The sequence below is a fragment of the Osmia lignaria genome, chromosome 10 (assembly GCF_051020975.1).
Source record: "Osmia lignaria lignaria isolate PbOS001 chromosome 10, iyOsmLign1, whole genome shotgun sequence".
In the NCBI taxonomy this organism is placed as follows: Eukaryota; Metazoa; Arthropoda; class Insecta; order Hymenoptera; family Megachilidae; genus Osmia; species Osmia lignaria.
In genome coordinates this window covers 3,509,048-3,520,373 of record NC_135041.1, presented here as the reverse complement: position 1 = coordinate 3,520,373, position 11,326 = coordinate 3,509,048, and the positions used below count along the sequence as shown (strand labels likewise).

The 11,326-nt window shown below is 36.6% G+C and overlaps 1 protein-coding gene across 1 annotated transcript; it reads right to left on the bottom strand.

Annotated features, from left to right (window-relative positions):
• Window positions 1-10,459: 10,459 nt before the first annotated feature.
• Window positions 10,460-10,894, bottom strand: LOC143305766 (protein GVQW3-like). The gene has a single exon (XM_076690583.1). The coding sequence runs from the start codon at window positions 10,892-10,894 to the stop codon at window positions 10,460-10,462; it is 435 nt and encodes a 144-aa protein (XP_076546698.1).
• Between the last annotated feature and the right edge of the window lie 432 nt (window positions 10,895-11,326).

The window sequence follows — 11,326 nt, the reverse complement described above, 5'->3', positions numbered from 1 at the left end:
GATCGTTATGTTGAACCATACCTGTAAATAAACGCTAATGTCAGTACGAATTTTAGGATTATTTAAATTGAAATATCTCTTAAACTACCAGCTTTTCGACATACATAGTACTTTTTTATAAAGAATGTCTACCTGCATCGTTTGATGCATAAAAAAGTACCCCATTCCATTTAAAAAAACAAAGTTGACCTTCATATATCCTTGATGCGTCTACGTACGAAAAAACTAATAACACCAAAACATGCCCCACTCGATCACTCCATTTAAGTTCCTTATGAAATATTTTTCACTACGTGCCACAATACCAAGGAAATCAAGATGTCAAAATCGGCTGAGACATCCAGTATATGTATATGTATATTTTTTTTCTTTGTTTGTTCACCGATTACTCCGAGATGGATGGACCAATCGGAACGAAACCAAATCCTATTCTTTAGCGTTACTTTGCAAGAAATGCACAGATTGCGATGAAACTTTTTACATCTCGTAGACCTTTTCTCGATGATCCCATCTGCAAAAATTTCTGTAACTTCTTATTGTTAATAACTATTGTCATAGAAAAAAACTCTATTCCTTGGTGTTACTCTGCAAGGAATGTACCGATCACGATGAAAGCTTTTACATTTAATAGGAGATGTTTCCGTGATGATCTCACTTGCAAAAATGTATGGAACTTGTTATCGTTGATAACTATCGTTATTACAGTTAACCAATAAGAACAGTAATTCATCGTACGGCATTCTACAAATACTGCTCGTTCCACTAAAAAGTTTGAAATAAAATAATTTTTACCAGAAAATACAAACGATTTCAAAATGCGCTAAAAAGTATAAAATAATTTCTATTTCATTTACACCAATACTCCACAGCTATTAATAAAATCTATTCGACCGTTATATAGTATACTAAATACATTTCAACCTTTTTGGAGACGGCGCAAAATTAAAAATACCCGAATAAATGATGCTACCAATAACGATTTGATTGCGGTATGACGAACTTAGTAATTAATAAGTGTAAGAAAAAATTCGAAACGTTATAGATACGGCAGAAAACATTTGTAATTGTAACGATTGTATCAGAAGTTGGCAGCACTTCTGATGTATGTATGTACAACTTACATGTAGTTAATTCGCAATGGGTATGTTGATTCCTGTTGAATATTGTTTACTTGAATTTATCAAATGGGTCATTTGTCATAGGTTGCCGACGCCTGACTTCGGATCTTCCTAGTAAAAGAAAAGTTTTTAATTTTGCGCCGCCTCCGAAAAGATTGCAATGTATTTAGTATACTATTTGACGATCAAATAGGTTTTATTAACAGCTGTGGAGTATTGGTATAAATCAAATAGAAATTATTTTACAGTTTTTAGCGCATTTTCAAGTCGGTTGTATTTTTTGTTAAAAATTATTTTATTTATTTAGGTAATCAAACTGTACATCTTTAATAGTATTTGTTTATTTATGGGACCTTAAGTTCAGGAACAAAATTTAAAATTGTGTAGGAAAATGTTGGTAGGGGAGAGGCCTACAGATGGGCGACACCTTGAGATTGATAAGAGTTTATTGGGATAAGAAATACAATAATGTGTAGGCAGAACATTGTCGAAACAGAGTGAAAGTCGCTCTTAGAATGCAGAGCGCCAACCTTAGAAAAGGGTCGGCTCAGCCAAGGCAGTGCCGCCACTACTTTCGGGTACGAGCCGCGGATCGCCATTGGCTGTCGATCCTCTACAGAAAATTGTTGCGTTAAAAAGAATCGCGGCAGCTAGGATTAATTCTAGTTAATAGCTCTTAACCTTCACGCAGAACATGCTAAGTAGGGAAGAAGGTAGAAATATACACCACTTTTCTTGTTCGAAGGACGTATTAGAAATGTAAAAATAGCATTGATGAAACTGGTTGTTCGTAGATCTGTAGATGTTTAGGGTAAAAGCTAATGTTGTCAAAAACGTGATTTGAGAAAGTAAGATGGTTATATGAACCAGAACTGAGCTGGTAAGAAATACATAACAAGTAAATAATTTTTTTTTGCAGACTATGTGTTTCGAAATTAAAATAAGTTTTTTTTCACTTCTATAGTAATTAGGTACATGTGAAATTTCAAAACTTATTTATTTCCTACCTTCGTTTAAAATAATTAATAAATCTCAGAGTGAGATATTTCCAAGTAACTAAATAAAGCATTTTTGAAGTTTAACCTTTTATCTAAATATATCTTTGTAATTAAGACAGGGTGATTCTCTCGCTACGCAAGACAAAAGCTGTGCCGCACAATGGAACCCCTGCTGTTCCGTTTCTTATCTTCGTCTCAGCCATAAACACACACAAAGGAGTTTTGGGTCCGGCGATATGGCCCCTGGGTCTCTTTACCCGCAAAAACAGCAGGGTTCCATTGTGCGGCACGGTTTTGTCTTGAGTAGCGAGAGAATCACGCTATATATCATAGTTTCCATTAGTATGAGAAAAATATTGACTAATCTTACCTCGAAAAACTTCTAAACGAGCAAAAACATACATTTCTACATTTCAGCTATATGTATGTACTGTTGTCTGCTTCGCTGCTAACACAATAATGAGCGCAACTCGTATTCAGTAAGGGCTAATTTGTAGTGAAAAGCTTAAATGGTGATATCGATTTGTAATCAAATTTAGGAACTTTCTTGCGCGTGAATTTTTAGAGCGAAGCTCTCCTTGGCGCGCTCGGCAGTAAGATCGGTTCGAAGAAACGTTACGGTTCCCCTACAGGGGAATTTTGGCCCTCTCTCCTCTAATTCTCTCATCCAGCGAAATTTCGCGTCGATCGTACGTAAGTACTTACTGTTCGTTGCTGGTAAGTTGCCAAGCACCTGCAAACTGAACCGACAGAGGGACAAGGGGACTGTGCGTTTGCTCCACCTAATCCCATCCCGGGGTCACATTGCATAGGCGTAAAATTTCCGTATTCGCGGGGGATACACTTAACTATATAAATATGTGATTTTTTCGGGATATTAATGGATTTTTTATAATACTCGTTCTTGACAATAGTTGTTATTACGCAAAATTTATTGTAATTACATTATGGAAAGTGTAAAAACTCTCCTGTTTTCTTAATAATGTAAACCCCGAATCTACGTCTACGTCAATGCGTCCGAATCGTCGCTCGCAATCGCTTCATCTCATTCTGTTTCAATGTCTGTCTTTAGCGACGTTCGTCACGCGATAGATTTGCGGATGTATGGGCCTTGGCCAATAAACATAATACGTGAGACTGGAGGCAGACCAACGAACTTGATTGGACGGCAACTTACCAGCAACGAACAAACAAGAACGTTCGCGACAAAAGACGATCTCGCCCTCGCGTATGGCAGAGCGGCGTTTTTTTTTTCATTTTCAGTTGTACCATAAAATTACTAAAAAACAATTCTAATTTATTTAACATTATGACTTGAGCTTGGCTCTTGTCGGCCGTCCCGCGACGGCCATGTTTTTTTTTTTCAATGCTTTTTCATTGAAGATCTGTTTTTTTGTGATTATTTGGGTCAACTTTACTTTACCGGACCCAAAATTTTGAACTTTGTTTTCTTTGAATCTATAGTTTTTGATGCGGAGAATCCAAAAATGCAAGTCTCAACTTTAGGAATCCAATGGTTAAAAAGTTATAAGCATGTAAAGTTTGATATTTTTAGCGCATTTGCTACGTTACTGTAACGCCATATTGGTTTCTTGTCCAATGAACGGGGTCGCTAGCTGCAGGCAGCAGGTGCCGACCACTTTGGCGGGGTTAGTCAAATCGTAAATTTGATACTGTCTGAGTTAGTTAGGTTTATATTTATCTTAAAGAGAGAGGGTACAACCCATGCATTTGCTTATTGCTTTTACTGTATCAATTTTATGAGTAATTTAAATACAGCTAGTGATGAAACGCATACCCAAAAGAATTTGGTGTCCCCTAAAGTAATGTTTAACCTAAATATAAATCTAATTAACTCAGTATCAAATTTACAGTTTGACTAAACCCGCTAAAGTGGTCGGCACCCACATACGTCTGCCTGCAGCTAGCAACACCGTTCATTGGACAAGAAGCCAATATGGCGTCACAGTAATGTAGCAAATGCACTAAAAGTGTCAAACTTTACACGCTCATAACTTTTTAAGCATTGGATTCCTAAAGTTGAGACTTGCATTTTTGGATTCTACACATCAAAATCTATAGATTAAACAAAAAAAAGGTCCAAAATTTTGGGTCCGGTAAAATAAAGTTTACCCGATTATTTCACCATGCTTGGTCCAATTTTTTATTTCAATAGCCTATAACCATCACATTGTGATCATGGTGCGCTGTGCCAAATTTGGTCAAGATTGGATAAGCCGTCTAAGAGGAGTCTCTGGAAAACGAAATACATTTTTCGGGAGAAATTGAACTTCGCTCGCTGCGCTCAATAAAGTGCGTATGCAGAACACACTAGTACGGCCTAATGACGTTAGAGGGCACTAATTGTTGCTCTTGTTTCCATTCTCAGCAGATCGCAATACATACGTACATGAGAAACAAGAACGAGACTCATGTTACAACCCCAGTTCAGATTTCCATGTTTCCTCTTATTACTTTATGGTAGAAAATATAAAGATTGAAGGAACTGAAATTTTAGAGAGTCAAATTAGAAATTGCATTTTAACTCGGAGTGAAACGTTAAATCGTGACGGTAATCATCCGCTAATAACTGTAATTGCATTGATTGGTTACTACATGTCGGAGGATTCATGTACAAGGAACTTGCATGCAAGAGATTCCGGTCCGCGACGATCGATCAAGCATTCCGAATTTCGGTCATTATCCTCCAATCTTGATCGTTCTATAATTATTTTCTCGGCAACGTCTGGAAAAGTAATTAACCGATATGGAAAATTTGTCATGCGAAATTGTAGCCGTTATTAATGCATCGACTGTCCCGAAATTACCACGCTCTAATTACCAGCGCAGCTAATTCATCTATGATTTATTATTATAACTTCTAAATACAATTACGAATGATAATGCTAGGCTGATCGATCTCGTAAATAACATTGGGTCCTATCGGTAATCTATTGATTGCTGCTCGATACGTGGCGTGCCGCGGAAATCGTGTTCAGGAAGTAAGGAAGGAAGGAAACGCGGAACACGTTTCCAAGAGGTACAAAATTATTTCATCCTGGACAGGATCGTTAAATTGATACACGAGTCGGATTGTGAACGATATATGCGGCCGATATGCGCCGGTTCTTGTGCTCTCTCAGCCACGTGAAACGAACAGTTGAACTATTAAACCGCGGCAAAATGATTAATGAGATCGTGGTAACAAATGGATGAACGATGCCTGTTAGTTCGTGGGTATTTTGTTAACGTACAATAGAACACGTTTCGTTGAAGTGGTCACGTGATGGAGATCTCGTGTTGGTTGCTTTGAAATTGTCTTCAGCCCTTTGGATTCAAGGCGTAGTTATCGTTCGTCTTTTAATTTAACTCTGCTTTTCTTCTTGGATTTATGTAACCTTAAAAGGAAAATTATATGTATATTCCAATTATGCTCAATTTAGCGCAAAGGCAAAGCAATTTTTACAGGAAAAGGGGGATTGCAAAAGATATGTACTTATCATTTTACTTACACTTTATGTAAAATTTCAATTCAGTGGATTAGCTTCGGCTACGGAGCTCATTCATTGCTTTTTCGTTCATGAGTATGCTTCGAAAAGTGTTCGATTAATTATTATCTATATTTAATGTTTAGAGCTGGAATTCAAAAGTAAATTATAAAAGCATTTTGTAGAAGGTCAATTTCGCGAAGTTATTACCAATGTATAGGGAGAAAGAACGAAATTTGTAACAAATGTAGGCGCCTAGTGGAGAAAGAAGTGCGTTTCGTCTCTCTGGACACCTTAAGTTCGAACCCGAGACGGCGAGATTATGCTCCTCGCTGGCGGCTGACCACTCTTTATGGTTTGTATTTAATAGGTTTTCCAGGGTGTTTAGGGCAGCAGGGAGAACCCTCTGGCATGGGCACCAGCCGGTGGTTATACACCATTTCCTCAGAGTCAGTTGCCTGTGACTGCATCGTGGGGTCTGCTTACTCATACCATTAAAAGCAGCTAGACAGTCCCAAACATCGCGGTCACGTCAAACTCTGGGATTTCCCCAGTGTTGCTGCGAATGATGTGCCGGAAACTTCGTCACCCCCGCTCCAGGGCACACTTGAAGGGAATGTAGGAGGCGACCTGATTCCGGGAAGAGAGAGGAGTCGGCAGTGCCTTGACACCAGTCAATAAACGAGAAATTTTGAGTACTAAAGTTAAACACAGGACTCACGTCAGTAAGTCAGAGTTCAATTGCTTAGGTATATCTCGAAAACGAAGCTGCAAATTGTGCGGTTGTGATGTCGCAGCACTAGCCAACACTCTCGCGGTGCAGCCAGCGCTTTACGCATGCTCTAATTGGACAATGTTTATCGATAATAATTAAAAAACGAAGCTTTAACCAACATTTTGGCGAAAGGAAAAGTTGTTTAGAATCACCTTAGCGATCATCTCTTCACGGGATTCGACCCAGTTTTGGGACACCCTGTATATACGTATACAGGTTATCACCGATCTGGTGGTACAATCTGAAAGGAGGTGAATCTATATAGAAAAATAGTCTTTAACATCAATTTACTTAAAAACCAAATCTCAAACAAGAAAACTTATTAATCCTTATTAACCCTAATTAAAAATCTAATGAGCACTTGGACGGCGGATCATAGGGAGAGCCATAATTTCAATTTAACTTGGTATTTCATGTTAATTTTATTTTCTAAACTTTATACTGTTCCTTTAAAACTTATTCTCCGAATATATGCAATCTTTTCATTTAAAAATTATGCATTTAACTGTAGGTTAATACCTTTGTAGACGTTTTGTAAGTTTAAGTCACAATTGCCTCATATCTTGGGGTTCAAAGGTTACTCTCCTACACGACACAATAGAACAAGCATGTCAGTCGATAAAATGTATTTACTTATGTCATTACGTTCTTTGTAAATCTATAAGAGAAAATAATACAATTGCTGCAAAACAGAATTTATAGTGTCTATCAAAGAAGATGGGAATATCGCATAGTACGAGTGATGGTTTGAATGTTTTAAAAGTAGAGATTTAAGTTTTGAAGATAAGCTTCGTTCAGGAAGGTAGATGAAAATCGAAAATGTTTTCCGGAATATTTTAAGCGAAAACCTAATTTTAACGTGAACGGTAATAAATGAACAATTGAATATTGTCCAACAATTAATATCTGATCATATTATTATTTATTAATTAAGATTTTTACATAAATGACTTTTGCTTTTTCTAATTTTTAGTTCATTTACAAATCAAGATAGTACGTAGTGAATAAACCATCACACTTGTTGATCACCCAATCATGTTGCATTCATGTTGAAAGTAAATTGCAATTATTGATATCAGTTGCAATTTGCAATGCTTTTCTTTTATTATTAGTTTCTGGAATTTTAGTTCTTTCCATAAGCTGTTAATAAGCGTTATACTTTGACCAGCTTTCTGAATTTTAATGATAGTAATTTCAGACATGTATTTTTATAATTGTAGTCTTTCTCAGTTATTTGTATCGATTTAATTGTTATTTGTAACTAAATTTAGTAATGTTTATCTTTTTCTTGATCCTATCATAAGATACAAATTTTTTGTGAAATTTTAAGGATTTGAGTGTTTTTGATATAAAAAAATTTTTCGATCCTCGAAACAATCTACTTATTCCTTATTAATCATTGACCCTAAAAAGATAAATTTTTACTCGTTGTATAATACATCTTAAGATCTAAAAATAGAAATATATTTAAAGAATAATTCTTTTGTTGAACGATCATAAAAAATGTTTGCGACGATTAACAATTTAATATTGTAATTTTTAGCATCATATTGTCAGACTATTATCATATTAACGATGTTTCAAGTATTTAAATTAAATTAAATTTCTAGTTACAGGTGAGCTTCCAGTGCAGACCACGCGTGAATAGCAAATAAACATGTTCGATTGACAAGAAAAAAAAAAATAACGAACAGTAGAAAAACCTTAAAACAAGCATTGGTGAAATTAGTAAAGTTAGCGGAGAATTAATGCACGAAAACTGAGGGGTCAGATAAACAGGGAAACGGTAAGAAGTCGAGTAAAAGTAGCGGCAGAAAGTTTGGAACGATGCATCGGACGAAGTAATATTTTTCCAAGTATCGATTCTACGACCACGACTACAAGTTTTACGTGGAATTCTGTCGATCGCACGTCATCCCCCGCACGACTTTTTAACCCTTTTTTATCCCTCAGGAGTGTGCCGCTGACGGGAAAGTTACCGCTTCGAGTGGAACTTTTTAGAAGTTCGCCTCGAGGAGTGGCGTCGAGATTAGCTCTGGGGAATTAGAGTTTCCGCTGTACAATAGCTAGAATTCAGAAATGTCTAACCGTAGAAAAATCGATCGCATACTTACTACAGTATAGGTGTACATTTTTCCATCGATACTGCTGAAACTTTGCCTGTTAATGGCCAGAAAGGTGAACAAGAAAATTTTAAGAAAACTGTGCTTCGATCATGCGGCGGACCTTGGAACCTCCAAAATTGCTCACCTAACATAGTGAAAATATTGTTCAACTCTTTAGGGCCCGGTAGAAATCTCAGTGGCGTATCTCCAACTCTCTACTGGGATGAATCAATCCCTTAGAAGTTTTAAAATTTTGAGATTCTGGAATTTTTGAAGACCCACAGTCCCACCTTTTCTTTCATCATTTTTAATCATTGAAACACACTTTATGACTTTGTCACTCGGGATTTATCTATTTGCACAATCTAATACGTGTTGATAAACGTTCAGAAAATGTGAAGAATCAAATTTCGTTAGATTTAACAATTCTATAAATGAACAAATTCTGAAGGATTGTGTATTTTTGGAAAAGAACTATTTTACAGTGGTTTATAAGTCATATCATTATAGCACTTAATTTTTCAAAATTGTAGACTTTATTCGTCAACGGCTAAATCGAGAATGATTTGTTTTACATCTTTTGTTAATAACATTCGTTGCCATAGAAAGTTCTGGGATTGCAGGGACAGTCATATTAATATAGTGGCCCTCCCACCACTCTTACAATAGCACTTGCACAGTATAAGCTTTTAAGGTTACTGGTTATAAATCTGATTAGATTATTGGAGATACTGATTATAAATTTTAAATTGCAATTCAAAAGTTTAAAATGGTGGATCCGAAATGCAAACAATTAAAATATTGAAAACAAGGAGAATTGTTTTTCCAACAAGGGGTCATCTCGCTTTGCTAGTTGACTGAAATATATTCATGAAATAAATATTGAGAAGTATAAGTATATAATTTGATATAAATACACGCAAATCTGTTATGCAATTTCTTACAATTTCAATTCCCCATTTTGAATTGCCAAATTTTGATCTAAAATTCAAAACTAGTAATCTCGAAAAATTTTTTGTACTAATTCTCATGCAGAATACACAGTTTTAACGATTTCTGTTCGCCATATTGTATACGACATCTTGAATTTCCCAAATTTTTTTTTTAACTTTAGATTCACAATTGCGACCAGAAAACCTCCCTACTGCAAAGGTTCATAAAAATCCACTGAAAGGAAAAATACAGGGTGTCCCAAAAATGCCGTGCGACCTAGAAACTACAAATTTTCCTTACGAAAAGAAATCGAAAGATCCTTCACCATTTTGACATCTTCGTTTTCGAGATAGAAGTAACTGAAAATTGGAACAACTGACAATGAGTTGTTAGTCACAGAGGTTCATGAAAACACAAAGTGTATGTTTGTCTACTCTTGAGTTCAATGACCACTTTAAAGGTCTAGAAATGCGTACATACATTGTGTAAAGTAAGTACCCGGAATTTGTAAATAAAACTCAAATTGCTTACTTAATCATCCAAATTTATTTTGTCGCCTTCGAAGTAGGCCCCATCTGAAGCAACGCACATACGCCAACGCTTCTCCCAGTCTTCAAAACATTTTTTAAACGCTGAAGAAGGTAGCGCCTTCAGCTCCTTCAGCGAATTTTCTTTTATGGCCTCTATCGATTCAAAACGCCTTCCCCGAAGGGGTAATTTGAGTTTCGGAAATAAGAAAAAGTCGCAGGGGGCCATATTTGGTAAATACGGTGCTTGTTCGATCACGTTTGTTGAGTTCTTGGCTAAAAATTCGCGAACCAAGATCGATGTGTGCGGCGGAGCATTATCGTGGTGCAGGATCCAAGAATTGTTTTTCCACACAACTGGCCGTTTCCGACGAATATTTTCACGTAAACGCCTCATGAGCTTCAAATAATATTCTTTATTTACTGTTTGTCCATCTGGAAGGAATTCCGAATGAACAACACCGCGATAATCGAAGAAAACAGTGAGCATGACCTTAATTTTTGAGCAACTTTGACTATTCCGAAGACTGTTGACTTGGTTGCATATCGCACTCATAAACCCATGTTTCGTCACCAGTTATGATGCGTTTCATAAAGTTAAAGTCACTAGAAGTTCGCGAAATCATGTCTTCAGCAACTGCTTTTCGATGTTCTTTTTGCAGAAAATTCAGCTCCTTCGGAACAAGTCGTGCAACGACGCGTCTCATGCCCAAAACTTCAGTTAAAATGTTATGCACGGACATGTGAGACATTTCCACGTCACGAGACACCTCTCTAACACTCAGGCGACGATTATCGATGACCATTTTTTTTATTTTTTCGACGTTTTCGTCAGTCGAAACCATTGACGGTCGGCCGGAACGCGGGGAATCTTGCACTTCTTCTCGGCCCTTTTTAAATGCCTTATACCATTCGTATGTTTTGCGTTTTTGATAGGCACGATTTACCATAGGCTTTCTGTAACATTTTCAACGCTTTGGCACAAGAAATTTCGTTAGAAACGCAAAATTTAAGACAAATTCTTTGCTCGACAATTCTTTCCATCGCCAAAATCGCAGAGCACACGTGAGGTCGACTGATGTAAGAAACTGTCGTGAACAAGCTGATCGTCATATTGCGATCAAATTTAGCGTAACAATTGAGTACAGTGTTGCCTACTTACACATAAAAATTTATCTCAATACATGTACTGTAGGACTTGCAAATGAGAAATTCCGGGAACTTATTTTACACAATGTACATCCTTGGTTTTTCACGCGTCTGTCTGTCTAGGCTCAGGGCAATAGAAGACAGGCTACCTGATCAGCTTTCAACTGTAGAAACACAAATTTCAAAAGCTGATAGTCCAATTTTCAACTGTTTATATGGTCTCGAAAACAGAG

Excerpts from the sequence above, each read along its gene's own strand:
- LOC143305766 (XM_076690583.1), bottom strand. The coding sequence starts at position 10,894 with ATGGTAAATCGTGCCTATCAAAAACGCAAAACATACGAATGGTATAAG.